Source organism: Daphnia magna, linkage group LG9 (genome assembly GCF_020631705.1).
Source record: "Daphnia magna isolate NIES linkage group LG9, ASM2063170v1.1, whole genome shotgun sequence".
NCBI lineage: Eukaryota > Metazoa > Arthropoda > Branchiopoda > Diplostraca > Daphniidae > Daphnia > Daphnia magna.
The window spans coordinates 3,751,170-3,767,904 of NC_059190.1; the positions used below are offsets into that span (position 1 = coordinate 3,751,170).

General features: G+C 44.2%; 2 protein-coding genes across 2 annotated transcripts; one reads left to right on the top strand and one right to left on the bottom strand.

The window, feature by feature from the left end:
- Positions 1–3,650: 3,650 nt before the first annotated feature.
- On the top strand, positions 3,651–8,033 carry LOC116930619. The gene is made up of 9 exons (XM_032937999.2): positions 3,651–4,102; positions 4,400–4,586; positions 4,993–5,219; positions 5,298–5,431; positions 5,968–6,158; positions 6,236–6,360; positions 6,434–6,589; positions 6,669–6,894; positions 6,968–8,033. Exons 1-9 carry the CDS (start codon positions 3,827–3,829, stop codon positions 7,570–7,572), a joined length of 2,127 nt encoding a protein of 708 aa, XP_032793890.2. The 5' UTR covers positions 3,651–3,826; the 3' UTR covers positions 7,573–8,033.
- LOC116930605 lies at positions 8,006–16,138 on the bottom strand. Its single transcript, XM_032937970.2, is given in 30 exon segments — positions 8,006–8,364; positions 8,483–9,199; positions 9,266–9,416; positions 9,491–9,721; positions 9,784–9,965; positions 10,049–10,129; positions 10,205–10,296; positions 10,379–10,672; positions 10,745–11,011; positions 11,082–11,329; positions 11,390–11,492; positions 11,592–11,970; positions 12,040–12,248; positions 12,320–12,444; positions 12,515–12,549; positions 12,551–12,654; positions 12,716–13,051; positions 13,121–13,262; positions 13,264–13,451; positions 13,524–13,709; positions 13,778–14,153; positions 14,231–14,445; positions 14,522–14,599; positions 14,675–14,771; positions 14,839–14,948; positions 15,010–15,134; positions 15,194–15,350; positions 15,414–15,521; positions 15,605–15,766; positions 15,848–16,138. Coding segments are annotated over 30 exon segments (5,826 nt in total). The 5' UTR covers positions 16,047–16,138; the 3' UTR covers positions 8,006–8,235.
- Between the last annotated feature and the right edge of the window lie 597 nt (positions 16,139–16,735).

A 16,735-nucleotide genomic window follows, 5' to 3' on the forward strand; every position in this document is an offset into this window, starting at 1 on the left:
AAACTGAGGGGTTGTGCACGAGCGCCTTTTAACCCGGAACAAATGCATTCATTTAAGCGTTATTACCGATTTAATAATACACATCTAAACTAGGTTACATTTCCCAAATATTTTTCCGAATTTGACTTGGGGCAACAACAATGTCAATTATGGGATTGAATTCCTAAACATACGTTTTATGTAATTGCCGACTTTGAATTTCAGCTGCACACTACAATATACGAATCTCGCATGCCGTTTTGAAATCGGAGAATTCACGGCTAGATTTTGATTTGTTGTAGCTGTTTTGTGGCCCATTGCGAATAAGTGTTTGAAGAGGGCATATAACGCCTTCCTTCCTTGAAATCTCTATCGTACAAGGAATGGCAATAGAAAATTTTGAAGGCAGTAGGCGTTATATTGCGTCCAGCATTCCTTGTACGACGAGAAAGATATCTCTTCGTATAACCCGGAATGACTCGGAGGAGCCGTGAAATTCTTATTGCACTAGGCGGCGCGGTCTTGATGGAATTTACCTGGCCGAGCTCTTCTTATGGCAGTTCGTATGGCCTTTTTTTACAACCACCTAAAGGAATATTTCATGCATCCATTTATTCCACCTCCGTCTGCTCACAAAAATCTCTTCGAATTTCATTTATGATTTTTCAAATTTTCAAATCAGTCAATGACTCATTACTTATAGAAAACCTATAGTAAAATTTCCCAATGAAAACAGTCTAGACGCTTCATATCGACTGGCTGTTTGGTAGTCTGTCACGTTCTGTCGGAGATGATGACGAATCAAATCAAAACCTTTGACAAGTTCAGGTATAGACAATCCCTTAACGAACATCAGCATAACCATGAGGTTGGTAGCAATCAGACAACCACGCTCACGCATATCAAATTCAAATGAAATGTGATGAAACTCTTTCAGTCATGTCCTATCTGCACTGAACGCTTGTTGAATAGGGCGTGTGCGCAACCGTAAGCAAGTAGGCGGGCACAATTGAATCCCACTCTGTCATTGTTTAAAACAAGAAATATACTATATTTCCATACCTTAAGAAATATTTAAACGCCGTCTTAGATGTTTGTGTACACATAAAAATTGTTGATGCGTTGAACTCTTGATGTGCGTTCTCTAATTACTGGATGATGCTTGCCCACCTGGATTGAGCCATGATGGAAGAGGCCTAGATGTCTTATGCCACAAGGGTTTTGTGTATCACGTAAGACTGTACACGCGTAAGCGATCGACATATATCGACTAACAAAGCAAATGGTTGTAATATGTTTCCATTCATCTTGTTCGCTCACCTTATTACAGAATAATTACAGAGCTCCATTTATCTACCTAAACTGTTCCAGAATGTCTTGAAGGGTTTTCGGAGCAAATTGTTTTTACACGTTGAAAACTGTGTGTGTGTAAGAAAAGGCTATTTTAATTGAAATTCGGGGTTAATAAACAACCGTTACGTGTCCAATGATGCATTCTTGAATTCGGCCATCTTCTACAAAAGAAGAGCAATAGGTGACAGATACACAAAACGAAAAGAAAAATCGTGAAAGAGATAAGTGTTGGGGAAGTCTTTTTCAAAATTGAAATGCTTGCAAGGTCGCTAATGTTTGTTCGCTATGCAAGTGGATTATCAATGCTTTCAAGCTGTTTTTTAAAAAATGCACTTTGCGACCCGTATAGAATCATGTTTATATACTGGTGCCCGCGCCCAATTATTAAAAAGAAATCATCCTTTCCTCTCGAAAGTATAACGAGTGGGTGATGAAATCCTTCGCCTCCATTGTCCTTTTCATTTTCATGCGTGCAATTATTAAGACATTTCAGCAATTTCGTCTTCAAGTTGTCGAGCAAAATCATGAATTTCCTCATTCACCAAACCCGACGCATAAAACATGACATGGCTCTTTATTTTGTTGTTGTTTTTCAATCGAAATTGCTATGCTGCGAATTGCTGAAATTGCGATGCTGCGCTTTGGTTTATTCGAGTGCAATTTGGCCTGTCGATTAGGTTCAACATTTCGGATAGGGGACGTATTTACTTATCTGAATAGGCCACATCTCATACACAAATGCGTTCTACAACTGAGAAGAAATTCCGGTTTAGAAAAATGCGATGCGACCCTGTTGAACGTGTACACCCCACCAACGCCTGGTGTTTCCTATACGCATACACACCGAATATAAATACATCCACCTTTTTTGTTTTGTTTTTTGTTTTCTCGCGCTATCGACCGCCCGTATCTCTGCGATGATTGGTGTTGTGCATTTGCCTCTACTCCTTCACGTTGCAGAGGACGCCAATCTTTCCCTCACTCTTCGTCACTGTTTTCTTTTTCAATATCGAAATGTTGTCGCCTGTTTTTGGGGCCGCCGTCGACCGGTTTCCGACGGCCCACCGCCTGTTCTGTGCGCAAGAATCCATCCGCTTCTTTCGATATTCACACCGATGCGCTGTTGAATAGGATTTTATCGGAGGCGCCTCTTTGATTTCCCACGCTTCCCGCTGCTTGTCTTTTCCCCTTCATCCGCGTACGACGCCATTGCCCATTTTCCCTATTTCTCTCTTTACTGGATGTGAAGTGATCACTCTATTCCCGAACAATTACAACCCCATTTTAGCACATCCGTTCGAAGCTGTCTCGTTCGTTACGTGAAAATTGTGTCGACATGTTGTGCATCAACATTCCGGTTTTGATTATTATTATTCCTAAAAATACACCGCCGACGTGTCGCATGGCATTTGGTCGACGGTAAAAGTTAAGAAAGGAAATACCTCAGTCGAAAAATCTTCGAATTCTCTGCGTTGATAAATTTCTGTAAGGATTAGCATTGGCCTAGCGGTCCCCTCTCTTTTATGCTCTTTTCGTATCGAAGGTATTTGGAACAACTAACGCGAAAACTCAGATGTTTGGGAATGCAACGCATATAATGCAGCAAAAATGTTTAGCAAACATTTCAAGGATAGAAAACTTATTATCATCAAAAAGGGTCGTTTTAACTGGGTTAAAAACAGGGCGGTTCCCTTGATATGTCAAAGCACACGATACCCGTATGTGCATTTTTTTTTCTACCTTAACGGTCTTCTTTTCCAGGTATAAGGCGAAAATGCAGATATTTGGCAAAGCTGGATTAAAAGGGTTGAATTGGAAGGTGGATGGTTAAACGGGGGAAAAAGAAAAAAAACAGGTAGCCTTTTGCTTGTGTGTTTAATGGCTTTCACCTCACCTGTTAAACTCGCTGATTCCGTGGACGGATAGGCCGGAATTTCAGGGGCTCTTGAAACTATACAGATCCAACGAATTTTTACTTCCTCGTCCGACAAAACGAATTTTATCAGTTCCTCCTCCGCATGAACGACCAACTTCGGCGGAAAACCCACGAAAAAATTTTTGTGTGTAGTAGGTACGTCAGCCATTGGTCGAAGGCGCATTTTCCTTTTTGCAGAGTAAATGGCATAGAGTAGGAGGCGTCAGCAAGACATGATAATTTTTTTTCTGAAAAATGGGATGTGCCGGAATTATCGGATTGACGAAGTGTGCATCAGATAGCATAAAACCTTATAGAGGTACACGTATCTAGAGTTGTGTTTACAGTATGTTGCTGTGAGGGTCAGTAGGTCAGTGAGGCCAACCAGAAGGTATATAGTCACCTAAGAAACGGCGTATGGCACGCTTGAACCGCCAGTTGCCGGCCGAAAGTCGCAGCCAGCGGGACTGTTGAAAAAAGTTCTGCTTGTTTTGTTGTTGTTTTTTTTTCGCTTACCTTCCGCCTTAGAGACAGTGATATACCACGCATTTATCTATACATATTGATTTGACAACAAAGATGAAGCTGAAAGTGAGGTTTGAAAAATGTGTTTGGTTGATGGTCGTCATAGTTGTCGTTACCGCCAATCAACCGCAAGGTCCCGATCGTGGAAACGGAGTTCTAATCAAAACAGCCGGAAATTCTCCATCGATAGAAACAGGTAGTATCCCGACTTCAACGAGTGCACCGACGACGACAAAATTCAACAAACTTAGACGAGACTCGGGACTTTTTATTGACAACGACGTTGACAGTCTCCCGACCGCAATCGAAGGTCCACCGCAAATTGAATCGGTACTCCATTCATATATTTTTTTAAATATCCCAATCAACCACCAACGGTTTTATGACACAATTTAAAACGACTCAGATTTATATTTATTTTTTAATTCAAAACGTCAATTATTTAAATTGATTACGACTGAATGGGTCTAATTTTGGGACTGACGCGTATGAAAAAACAAAACAACGTTTGATATTCAAAAGAAAACATTTTACGAGTTGAATTACGAAATCTGGTTGCGGGGACTATCTTTCCTTCGAACACAACCGATGACGAAATGTTAACTTTTTATTTGATTCTATACATAGCGCCAAGGAAGACTAGCACCGTCCGGACCTGTTCAGACCCACCGTTCGAGTGTGGCGACATACACTAGTGGAAGCGGAGTCAGAACGCCGCAGGGTCCGATCCGTAATCTCGGACCACGTCCACCAGCTCCTCCTCCTGCGACTGAGGAAGGACCTTTGCCACCAGCTCCGCCTCTTGACGTCACCGGTGAGCCCAATTGCCCATTCCAGCTTTTCCGCTCCGCAAAATCATCCACGTCGCTTGTAAAATGTGTTTGTTTTATTTTACCCCCGGGGATTCCGGTTTTTAGTTTAAATATAGTTTTTAACATCCCCATCATGACGCAAGATCGTCCATAGCGTTTTACAGGTTAACTGTAATTTTCGTACATTGAGTATTGGTGTCCTCATTTGTTAACGTATAGAGTCGAAAATCCTAATTTGAGAGTTCGAAGGCCCACTGACCTGAGCTTCCACCCGTATGTTCGTATAGTGGTCCATGCCCATATAAACGTGAATAATCAATCGGCTCACTGGAATGGACGAATTGTTTTCCATTTTCCAGTCCAGTGTATCTCAACTGAAATTTGAAAATGTTTTTATGGGGCGAGCAGAAATCCGATGTTTGAAGATGACTTCTAGGGAGCGATTTTCAGCTGTTCTTTCAATGCCGGAAGACCTACAAGGTTCTAATCCAATTTTCGAGGACAAACCAGCCATCGATCCGATCACGTCACGAATCTGCCAAATTCAGCCGGCATCGCAGCCCGGCACTTTTCAACTGGAAGTCACCAATCTGGATGCTTGTGGAGTCAAGTCGTGTAACCAGCAAGACGGACAGGTATAACGTGGCTCTTTTGCATCATCAGCAGAATGTTGTTTTATGAAGATCAATCAACGATCATTTTGATCCGAACAGCCATGGCTGTGTGTGACACTCCGCTTCCCAGTTCTGGCCGGTCTCAAACTGCCCGAAGATGAAATCGTCGAGATTCGGTGCAAACAACAGGACCGAACAGTGGCTGAAAAGAAGGACCTTGACTTTGATGGAGAGTACGTATACCTTTTCGTGAATACAATTCCCAAAATAAAAATTCTTTGGCCGCTGCATTCCTTTCTCGATGTGGCCTTTGCATGACAATGTTGTCCCTGATTCCATTTGCTCCCTTTTTATATCTATTTGTCTTTTTCTTTTACGAAATCGGGTTCTTGCGAGAGCATCATTGTTTCAGAATTCTGACAGCTTTGACTGATTGGTTGTCTCAGCGATGTGCAAGTCAGCCCAAGTATGTGTTAAACTCGAAGAAGATTTCGCAATTGTAGTCGATGTAATGAAACAAAAGATTGTCATATGGAAATAAGCGTGTTACTGATATGGCAACCTCTTTAAGCCGTAAAGTGTTCTTCTTTTGTCTTTCCGTCTCTTATATACCTGCGATGAATGGTGATGAGATGTAAATCGAGCCCGACCCGTAAATGGGCTGGTTGAAATCCATTTACAATTTTACTTATTGATTCTTTGTTTTTGGATTTTCTCGTTTTTCATCGTCATCCGTTCCCTCCGTGTAATTACGTTCCACGCGTATCAGCAGATTCAGTCCGCGAATCGAACAGAAATTACCCCTGACTTTTACCGGAGGTAAGCAGGAATTTCTTTGCGAGATTGGTCTCTTCAGGCGGTTGCCAGGCACGGCGCTTTTCTCTCAGCGGATAGGACCGGGGTCAGCAGTCGAGTTGGGAGAGGAAGTTCAATTGCGCAGCATCGTGCGTTCCAATGACGGTATAATCTTTAACTTTACTCTTTTTATACACGTGCAGTAGGTCACCACAAGTAATTGCATTGTTTATTCTGTATAGGATGGTTCTATTCTAAACTAACGGACGTCGTTGTCCGTCGTTTAAAAAAACAGACATCTACCAGTGGCGGAGGAGGATCAGCCACGCTTGTACTGCAAGATGGATGCCGTAATCCAGCGTATCGGGTAAGATTTTTATTTCTTCCTTATTATTTCATATATTTTCAAAGCGATTCATTTTTGAAAAACAATTGTCTAGGCCATTGCGTCACAACATCCGCAAAGAGATGCGCGCTCTTCGTTGCTCAACAACTTCAACTTCCGCGTTTTCCTCTTCCAAGACATGGACGATGGAGACAGCATTGTCATTTCTGCCCGCGTATTCGCTTGCGTCGAAGCCATCGATTGCGCTCCCGTGAGTTTAAAGACATTTCCATTGCTGCTTAACTATGACTCACAACGCTAAACTTCCTGTCTTCTCATTTCACAAACAGACGCTATGTTCTGATGATCGCGATCAAGGTTTCGGTCGCCGCAGAAGGAGCAGTTATTGGAACCAAACGCAAATCCCTGATTACGCGCAAACCGACGGTTTGGGCAAGACCCGTGAAATCCTAATCGAACAGATCGTCTTCCCCAACGGGACGATCGCTTCCGGTTCGTCCCGACATCTCAAAGGCTGGGAAACTGACCTAGCACTGCGAGTAGCCATGCCTGGAGGTACAATCATTCTTGATACCAATCAGATTATAGAGACAAATGCCATTCATCAATCCTCTTAATAATACGACAGAGTTCTATGCGGGAGCGAGGGCCGTGCCGCTCCATTCACTGGAAAGCCACTGTTTCGTTTATTTAATGATGACAGTGGGTTTGGGCACAGCACTGGGCGTGACCACTCTGCTGGTCAGTATTTATTGCATCTGCACGTGCAGGAAACGAGCAAACAAATCAGTTGCCGACTCCGTGGCCTCTTCGCGGGCGGTCCAGTCTCCCGTCGTTACGGCCGGCGCCACGACAGCGCTCGAATCGCTCATGATGGAAGCTTGTTACCCAGAATTACAGGTACTGGACGCCCTGTCGCGGACCGTCCGCCAGAAGAAACAAAATGTTCACGACGAGATCATCAAACTTTACGGAGCCGCTGCCGCCGCCGCCCAATCGGCTAAATCAGACACCCCATCTATTGGCAACGTCTACTCGTCAGAGCCTCGTCCAAGTGTTAAGCAGGTGAAGCGTCATCGACAAGAAGCACAAGAGCGAAGGGCCAATCCGAATGTGACCACTGTTGTGGTCGGTCCTAGCGAACCGCAACGGAGAGGGAACAACGATTCCCTCTACTGGGAGATTGGACCGAATCACCACAGTCATCAAATTCTACCACCCACTCCCGTTTGAAAGCTCAATCACGATTTCAATTTACGTAAAAGTGTCTATACTTCCAATCATTTTTTAAACATAAACTAACGAAGGGTGAGAAGCAGCATCTGGGAAAGGGAACGAATGGGGCGATGTTTTGATTGTTAACTCTGGGCTGTGTATAACATAACACGCAATCACAAAGCCTCTGTTACGTTCCTTTTTCCCCCCTTCAAACACGAAACAAATCAAAAAATAATTGTACGTAAAGTTTTCCTGTTTTGGGTTGAAACGGAAACTGTGGGGGGGGCATTTGGCTTTGCTGATTTGATTTTTTCCGTTTTTCATGACCTCAATTTAATTCAGACGTTTTGCCCGTATTAATAGTTGCCTCTCACGCTCCGTCTATTTATTTGTTTTCACACTCGCCATGATTATTTTGCATCGAAATGAGCCGTACGACAAGCAAACATGAAATACAGGATAATATTTATTGAGAATTGTATTATAACGACTGGGGGCGTCAACCAACAATTATGAATTGAGTGCAATACAAGCCAAAAAAAAAAATATGCCAAGCGTGGGGAATAATGCAATGACCACTGGTGTATCGTGAATAAACGCCCTTGCCATCACGTGGTAATAACGAAGATGGAGCATCTTTTCAATCCTAAGGTATTAAAATTTATTTTTATTATGGTATTACATAGGGTCGGGAGTGGTGAAGACCGAAGCCACATGAGGTCCTCTCGGGCTAGAAGTCATGTCGAGATTAAAAGCTCTGGTTAACGTTCCCGGCCCGCTTTTCTGACCGTAAACACTACGGAAAGTCTGTGGAAAATTCACAGAATAAATTTCAGATATGAAATAGAATAATGAATAAATTTTCTCAATTTAAATGCAAAAATCAATGGCGAAAGAGAATGTGAAAAGGCTACAAGCAACTGACCACATCACTAACTGATCCGCTATGTCGTATCCCATAAACAGGCTCTTTGCAAGTCATGTCTCTGCTCTCGGAATATTTTGTCCAGCTCGACTGCTTCGTCCGGTAGAAAATGTAAAATGCCACCAGCGTGATAGCTTGAAGTACAACGGCCACAACGGCAACAGCGACCAGAGTCGATTTCGGACTGCAATCGGTTTGTTCATCGTTGTACGTCTCATCGTATTGGTTGAACGACGGAGAACGCCAACTCGGCCTTCGGCGACCGGACGAGTCTTGTTCGTATCCGGAATCTCTATTAGTAGACGCTAGAGCGGACGGAAGAATAGCAATACGATCTGCTTCCGGAGCGACGATCAACTGTGATTGTAAAGGCACTTCAACTGGGATAATATTTGGCCCGGGCTTTTTATGATCAATGGACTCGGTCGCCATCTCTTCAGTAGTTTCAGATGGAACGGCCAGATCGTTTCCTGGAGGAACCAACGTAACCTCTGCGGCCGTAGTTGTTGAGGTAAGGTCTTCCATTTTCATGGTTGATATCTCTATAGATGCCATCTCATCAACTGTGGGTTTCTCGGGAATCTCGAACGCTGACAAAGCATCTGAAAGCTCTTCTTCGACATCTTTTGGTTGTGGCAGAGTTGTCATTTCTGGTTGACTGGCATTGGCTTCTCTCCTTCGGCGGCCGTAAGATTCAAATCCATCGACGCAGCGGACCTTGGGAATGAGGTTAAAGTATTAATCTTATGTTCGTAGTGATTAAATGATTGAAAATAGCCATACTGGTTCGCAACGCTCTTGACAGAAGCCGACGGTAGCGACAAAGTTCACAGTGGCCGTGGAAGGGAACCGAAAAGCTTTGAATTCGGCAAACAGACTTTTCGTATTGCGATCGAGTTCTAACGGAGGGAAAACATTTTCGTCTTTCGGACATCTTTGAATAACACAGTGAAACGGAATTAAGAACAAATCTAAAACCCTTCTAAAATAGTTAATCGTAGAAAATACCCAGTGGCATCAATCAGCGTCAGCACTTCACCATTGTCCGTCCGAGCTTCGACGTTGCGGGCTGTGATACCAAATGCCGAGTTGGGATCGATTTCGATTCGAAGTGTCAATAATTCGCCGAGTCCAACAACCCGACTTTCCTGCCCATTCCGCGATAAAATCCGCATCCGGAGAGATGGCGTTGGCGCCGTGTTAGTCACAACACTGTGCCCGAGTTGCCTCAACGGGGATCTGGCACACAGGACTCGATGAAAATGATAATAAATCGCGTGCGAGAGGAACAAAATACTTACGTAACATCGATGCTGCCGGGACCCACGTTATCACTTCCGTCACGCCGGTTACCCATCGAATTGTACGTGATGGTCTGTTCACTGGCTTCGAAAGCACATTCGACCCGCACGCTGCTGTCAGTGTCTTGCATAATCAATGGACTATGTTGCACCACAATGTGATTGACGTAACGGCCGCGGGACTTGGAGCGAAAAAAGAAAAAAAAACAAAACTGTAAAACGACAGGACCATTTTTTTTAAAAAAATTGCGACAGAATTATTTACCTGCTGGACGGTACCGCACTGTCCGACCAAAGGGACCCTCATCACCATTTGTTGTTGTCCGTTACCCATTTCAAAACAAGCCTTTGTAGTTATTGCAAACAGAAATTATATGGATGATTCTTTTTTCTTTCAATTTACATATTGCTTTCCGTGTACCTGATAATTCCCGTTGACGTAGACGCGACCATTGAAAGGATAACCGAATGCTAAAGTGACTAGCATGTCTGTTTTCGTGCACTCTACACGCACTAAATTTCGCAAGGGCGTTAGAATAAATTAGTTTGTCTAACGAAAATTGTATGAAACTTGAAGATTATTGTAATAATTTACTATTATTGCAGGAGGAGCGTTCGCTGTACGTGAAATCTCGGTCCGGTATCAAAACGTTGGCGACATTGACTCCACTGAAGGAGACGCTATCATCGGCGCTCAGTAAACACACGGGCGAGCGTCTTTGCTCCGCAACACTGACGGATTTGCAATGAAAGTCCCGTTCAGAGTCACACATCCGTCGGCATTCCGCCAATGCGATTGTCGGTGTTTGCTGAGTTTCGATAGCGATCGCACGATCGTACCAAGGTAACATCCGCCCGGACTGATCCGCGTACTCGCAGTGCGGTGGATCTTGAATAATTTTCAAAATGTACTAAATGTATTCTATTTTCATTGTAGAGAAAAAAAAAAATGTTTTTAAACCTCCAGCGCATTGATTCTCCATGTAAACAATGTCGGGTGCAGTTGCCCGGAAGCTGCGCATTTGCGTCCGCCTGTTGTCCGAACTGATCCGGCAGAGTTTCTCTCGGGGTACGTATTCGGCCGATCGGCACTGAGAATTGGGCGTACGTAAGCAAGCCGCTTGGCATTCCTCTTTCGAACCGATATTGCGTGATACATGATTGTCGAAACCGTCCAGTTCGTAGCCGTGAACTCGGACAAACGTCCACGCTTTTCCGCAACTAGCATCTGCCAAACAAAAAGAAATTCGGTACCAGTAACTCATCTCCAACGTGCGATAGAATCACGATAGAATTACCAGGAACGCAGGTTTTCTCAAAGTAGACGGAATTAGGTGTGAAAGAAAGGGCAGCCGAGTCAGCGGATGCGGATCGATCGAGAATGTAGCAACGCATTTTCGGCGTTCCACTTGTTCCGTTTCGATTGAAATCCGGTGAGAACCGATCGGCCATTATGACGACAGACTGACACCGTTCCCGAAGCCGATCGCATTCTCGTAGACATTCCAGCGTCGGACTACCATCACCGCTTGCCCGGACTTCTTGCCTGATTGGATACAGCTTACGTTAAGAATTACACCATTTGGCTTGAAATTGTGCGTCATACCTCCGTGCGCCAACGAAATCGACATTAACAATTTTATCGTAAGTCACGGTGCCCTTGCATCGTGCAATGCTACCATCTGAAGAGCTGGGGAAGTTGCTATCCGCTAATTAAGAAAAATGTATGTTTAGAATGAAATCCACTTCAACTCATTAAATCAAAACGTTTAGTTTTCCATACAGGCAGTATCGAATGAATCAATTACTGGATAAAAAAGGGCGGCTAGGAACAGAAACAGTGTTGTACTGATAGCTCGGATCGTAGCCGGACGGATCGACTGGACGCCGTACACTGAACGGTGGTACCCCGAGTACTGGATTATTGTAATGTTGTTGCGGCGTGCCAGCGGAACTGGCGGTGTAGACGTTGTTAATCCTATTGCCGACTTGGGTGCGCGATAAAGCGGCCAGACTGACCCATCCGCCTGGATCACCTCCTGGAGGTATACCGACGGCCTTACCGGGAAGTATCCGGTTGCCCCGATTATTCCAACCTACGCCCAAGTGCGCTGTTTCTAATACGGGTATTTCGTTGGTAATTACGGTCGAACATTCCTTTTCAGAAGATTGGGATCCTCGTTGAACCTGGGAAAAGAACAATGGAAAATGAGAACATCAAAGCTATGTCGAAATCCAAAAACATTTGCTTCACACCTCGTAAGCGGGCGAGGCTGAGCTGCTCATTGAGCATTGCATCAATCCGAGAACAACGTAAACAGAGAAAGAGCGGCACCGGAAGTGACGTTCCGAATCACAGGCCGTCTGACAGCTAGCCGCTGTCTGGCTAGTACCGGAAACCATTCGATCCGCGTATAAAAGGTATCGGTCCGGCTTCAGCGGTGCATAGCGACACTGACGCGAATCTAACACGGGGGGAAAAATGCCACATCATCGGATTGCGTACATTCAATATTTAAAAAATTCATTATCTTACCTGTCGGCACGCATTGATTTTCAATGTAATCGTAAATTGGATTCGACTGGAAGGACCTTGGTTTAGTGTAGCGGTCATCCGGACTAAGGTAACATTCCCGTCGATTGGTATCGTACGAAGCAGAGCTGGAATATAAGAAAAAAAAAATCATTATCAAATGATGATTTTAGCTTTGTCTTTTATTTCATTGTTTACCGACAGACGAAGCGTCGTTCATCTAGACATCGTTCGGCTACACAGTTGCCTGGAGACTCCACGCAGAATTTCTTGTTCAGCGCCACGCATAAAATAACCTGGCGTCCGTTCAGTGCTCCAAACACTGTCACATCCACTGGCTGACGGGACACATGTATTCAGTTGAGATTTTCAAATTTTTACTCGTTTGAAAGAAATTACCTTGAAGGCAGAGAGATTCGAAATAACCGATACCGGAATTCGGTCTTAAGAGAAAATTATCAGAGGCGTTCCTGCGTGGCATAGCCTGTTGGACGAAGGGGTCAGTAAGCGACGTCCCGTCATCGGATTCGATGCCCACGCAAGTCTGTTTGACCGAGTTGTAATTGATGCCTGAACAGCGATGATCGATGTTGCATTTGTCGAGGCAGTCAATCAACACGCCAGTCGATTCAATAGCGGCCGGGGTCGCTGGTCTCAAACTCATGAACCGCGACGTGGCCGCTTCATATCCAGTGACTTTTTGATAATGCGGTCGACCGAAACTACATTTTGACACTAATAAACGACCAGACAAAGGCATGTTAATGTAATCAAATAGAGAAAGAATTTTGTTTTTAGACTTACATGGAGGAATGCGAACTGGCGGGTTGTTTTTAGGAGGCAATCTGTCGATGGAATCGCCACCAAACGAACTGAACGATGGGAATCTATTGTTGTCGTTGTCATTAGCAGCAGAAGGAAACCGTACAGTTCCTCCGCTGGTGGGACGTAATAGCTGGCACGAAATCCGGCATTCCGCCGACATCACCCAACATTCCGAATCCGCCATCTCCGGTGAAGAAGGCCGCTGAAGAATCGTTTCGATTGCTTGTGTCATCCAGCGCTCTTTTCCTGCAGTTGCGTTCAGTATAATTTGTTCCAGGCCGACTCAGCAGAGCTGAAGGACCCCCAGAAACTATTTTCCATGAAAACAAAAACGAATCACATTTTAATTAGACATAATACATCATTTTGAGCAGGGCAATACTTCTGTCATCGCTGCTGATGAAGCATTGGCTGCCGGATGCGTAGAAAGAGTAAGCCCTGCAGGCGAATGGCCGATTGTTGGAACATTGCTGTTGGCATTGAACTTCGTCCGTGATATTGGCCACAAAGGAATCGAGGTAGCGCGGGTACATGTCCACCACTGTCTCGTAAGAACACATCGTGTTTCCTATAAAAATGGCCCCAATCGTTTTATTCAAATTCATGTTAATGTTTGTGAAGGATAACGGCAATCACCTAAGCCAACGCATTGATTTTCCAGGTACTCGACTTGACTGGGAGCGTCGACAAAGGCGTCCGGTCGGAGCCGTTTATCACTTGAGCTCAACTTGCAGTCCAGGTTCATGGTATCGTAACGGGCAGAACGACAGACGAATCGAGATTCACGCAGACACGTTTCTTCGCAATCACGACGGGTTGCCACTAACGGAATAACGCGCTCTTCCATACCAAGCAACTCTTTACCCGGATGCCTCTCAAACGCCCAAGCACGGTCACGACATGGACCGACGTTCCCTCTGAGGCAGATTTTTTCGAAATAAGACATTCCCTCTCGTATGGTTAATTCCTGAGCTCTGCCTTGACTGTTCCGATCGAGTTTAAAGCAACGGCCCTAGCAATCCCGAATGAGAAAAGTGGAACAAGTGTAGATGGAGGTGGAGTACAGAAAATGAAAAGTGAAAACCAAACCTGGGCATAGTCGACGCTGTAAGCTGGACAATCACCGCCCATCTCTAAACAAGTGCGGCCGCAATCTACGGTGATCCCGCCTCCGACAGAATCGCCTGTACTGATAAGAGAACCACTGGCCAGAAATTTTCCACGATTTAAAATGTCCTGTTTGGCCGACCGAAGAAAATGGCCTGTAACTTTCTCGAATGTAAAAATGCCATTCTCGCATTGACCTAGAAATTTTTTAAAAAGCGAAGGTGATAACATTTCACTGTACGTGTGTAATTTCAAAAGCATTAGGGTACTTACTGACGCTGCATATTTTTTCCGCGTAGACGGTAGATCTCGTGGAGCTTCCTGATATATTTCCTCCATCAAATTGCGATACTATGGCCAATAATATAATAAATAAATCGTATTTGTAGAGTAGATTGAATGTGGTCTAGGTAAAAAAAACAGTACCGGTGCGAGATGATTGGCTGACCGAGTCATCGCCACTCAGGTAACATCGATTCTCTTCAGCAGTGTAAGAATAAGCGCGGCAAGTGAACACTCTTGCCTTTCAACCCATCAATTAATTATGAAATACACGCAAGTGTTTGATTGTTAACTTGATTGATTTTTACCTGGTCGCAGAGGGACTCACATTCGCCTTGGCTCTGCGCAAATTCGACTTGATCCATCGACACTGCAAGACTTCCGTCTGAACGGCCAGCGTAACGACAATCGGGCAATGCTGAAAAATAGTTGTTGAAAAATTAGATCTTTCTCCAAATAATTGAAGATGTTCAACTGACTTTTGACGCATTGATTTTCAAGATAGTCCCAACTTCCACCGTCTCGACGGAACGCCAGTGGTTGAGTCCGCCGATCCTCTCGGCTCATCCGGCACGTTTTGTCAGATTCGTCGTATTCGGCCGATCTGAAACAGAATGAATAATGAGAAAATAAACTATCGATGACTACGAACAGCTTAGATACCGGCAGACAAAATTTGTTTGTTCTAAACAGAGACGTTGGCAATCGACCCGTGATTGAACGCTGGTTTGTTCAAAGTCATCGAATCCCTGGAGTGTGGCTCCAATAACCCGCTCGAAAGCCCAAAGACGATCGCCACAAATTGAATTGAAATTACTCACTGAATAGAAAAAGAATACCAGTTAGAAACTTAAGACATTTGTGTCGGCAAAATATCGATTACGACGGAGGCAAATCTTTTCGAAATAGTTTACGCCAGCAACATCCTTCAAATGGTCTTTTCGTTTAACGTCATCAATGTCGATGGATTGACAACGAGAAGTGGAATAATCTAAATGGAAAAAGATAACATTAACTACAGCCATTGATGGGAATCCTTCAAATAATTCGTTTATGTAAGTAACGTGCACAAACCGACAGTGAACGCAGCGCAAGTTGCTGTTTGTTTGCATAACGCGGCACAGTCTCGCGTAACTGCGGTTCCAGGTTGAGACATCAATCCTTGTAGGTTTGACACAGACGCGAATGCGACTCCGGCTGTTTTTTCATAAGTTTCTACTCCACCGAAACACTGACCTGCAGACACATAAGTAAGGAAGCAATTAAATTAAAGGTAACCACACACGAGAATGAAACGCACAATAAAATAATTTGTACCTCGAGTTTCGCTCACTAAAACCAGCAAAATGGTAAGTAGAGTGGGCAGTAATGTCATTTTCGTTCTGTGATTGTAACATTTCTGCGAAACGCATAACATGGCCAACACGTCGTTTAGTCGGTTGTCTAGTGTGTGTAATAGCTTTCTGCGTCGCTTGACTGTGAACATTCGTATCCAGGGGTTCAGGTGGCAATCCATCTTGAGCAGGCGGACGGAAGAACAGGTGGAGGAGGAACGGAATGGCACGACAGGGTCGGGTCCGCAAGACTTACTGCCGTCCCGATGGCAAAAAAAGGTACGTTTTGATTCAGGAAGAGAACGAAAAACTACCACAAGAGACGTGAAAATAAGCAACACAGAGTAAGTGAGGGAGGAGAGATGAAAAAAAAGAGAAAGAGAGAGCAAACTAGTCAGAGTTCCAACTATGGAGGGGGGGACTTGTTGGTCATCATTGTCTTTTGTCTCGTTCATACCGAGAGGCAGAAGGGAAAAAAGAGAAAAAGGGGGAGAAAGAACGATTTGATTTGTCGGGACCTGAGCTACAGTATCAAAAACAAAGTGGATTCAGCATGAGAACACAGCGAATCACTGGAGCTAGGATTTTGGGGTGGTTAAATAAAAAACGACTGAGAATAGCCACAATAACACGCACGTACACATACAAAAAACAAAAACATCAACATTCCCCACCGGTCTTTTATGTTTTTGCGTTCAAAAATATATATATTTTTTAAAACCACGCCCTTGAGGTTTGGGTTTGAAGCACGCTTGGCAACTTACATCCGGCTAGCGTAGAGCTCGAACCCGTGCAGTTGATCCATCACGGAGAGCCTAGATAGGGAAAGGCGGAAGGAAAAGTTTTAACTAACGAGCTGGAACTTTAAAAA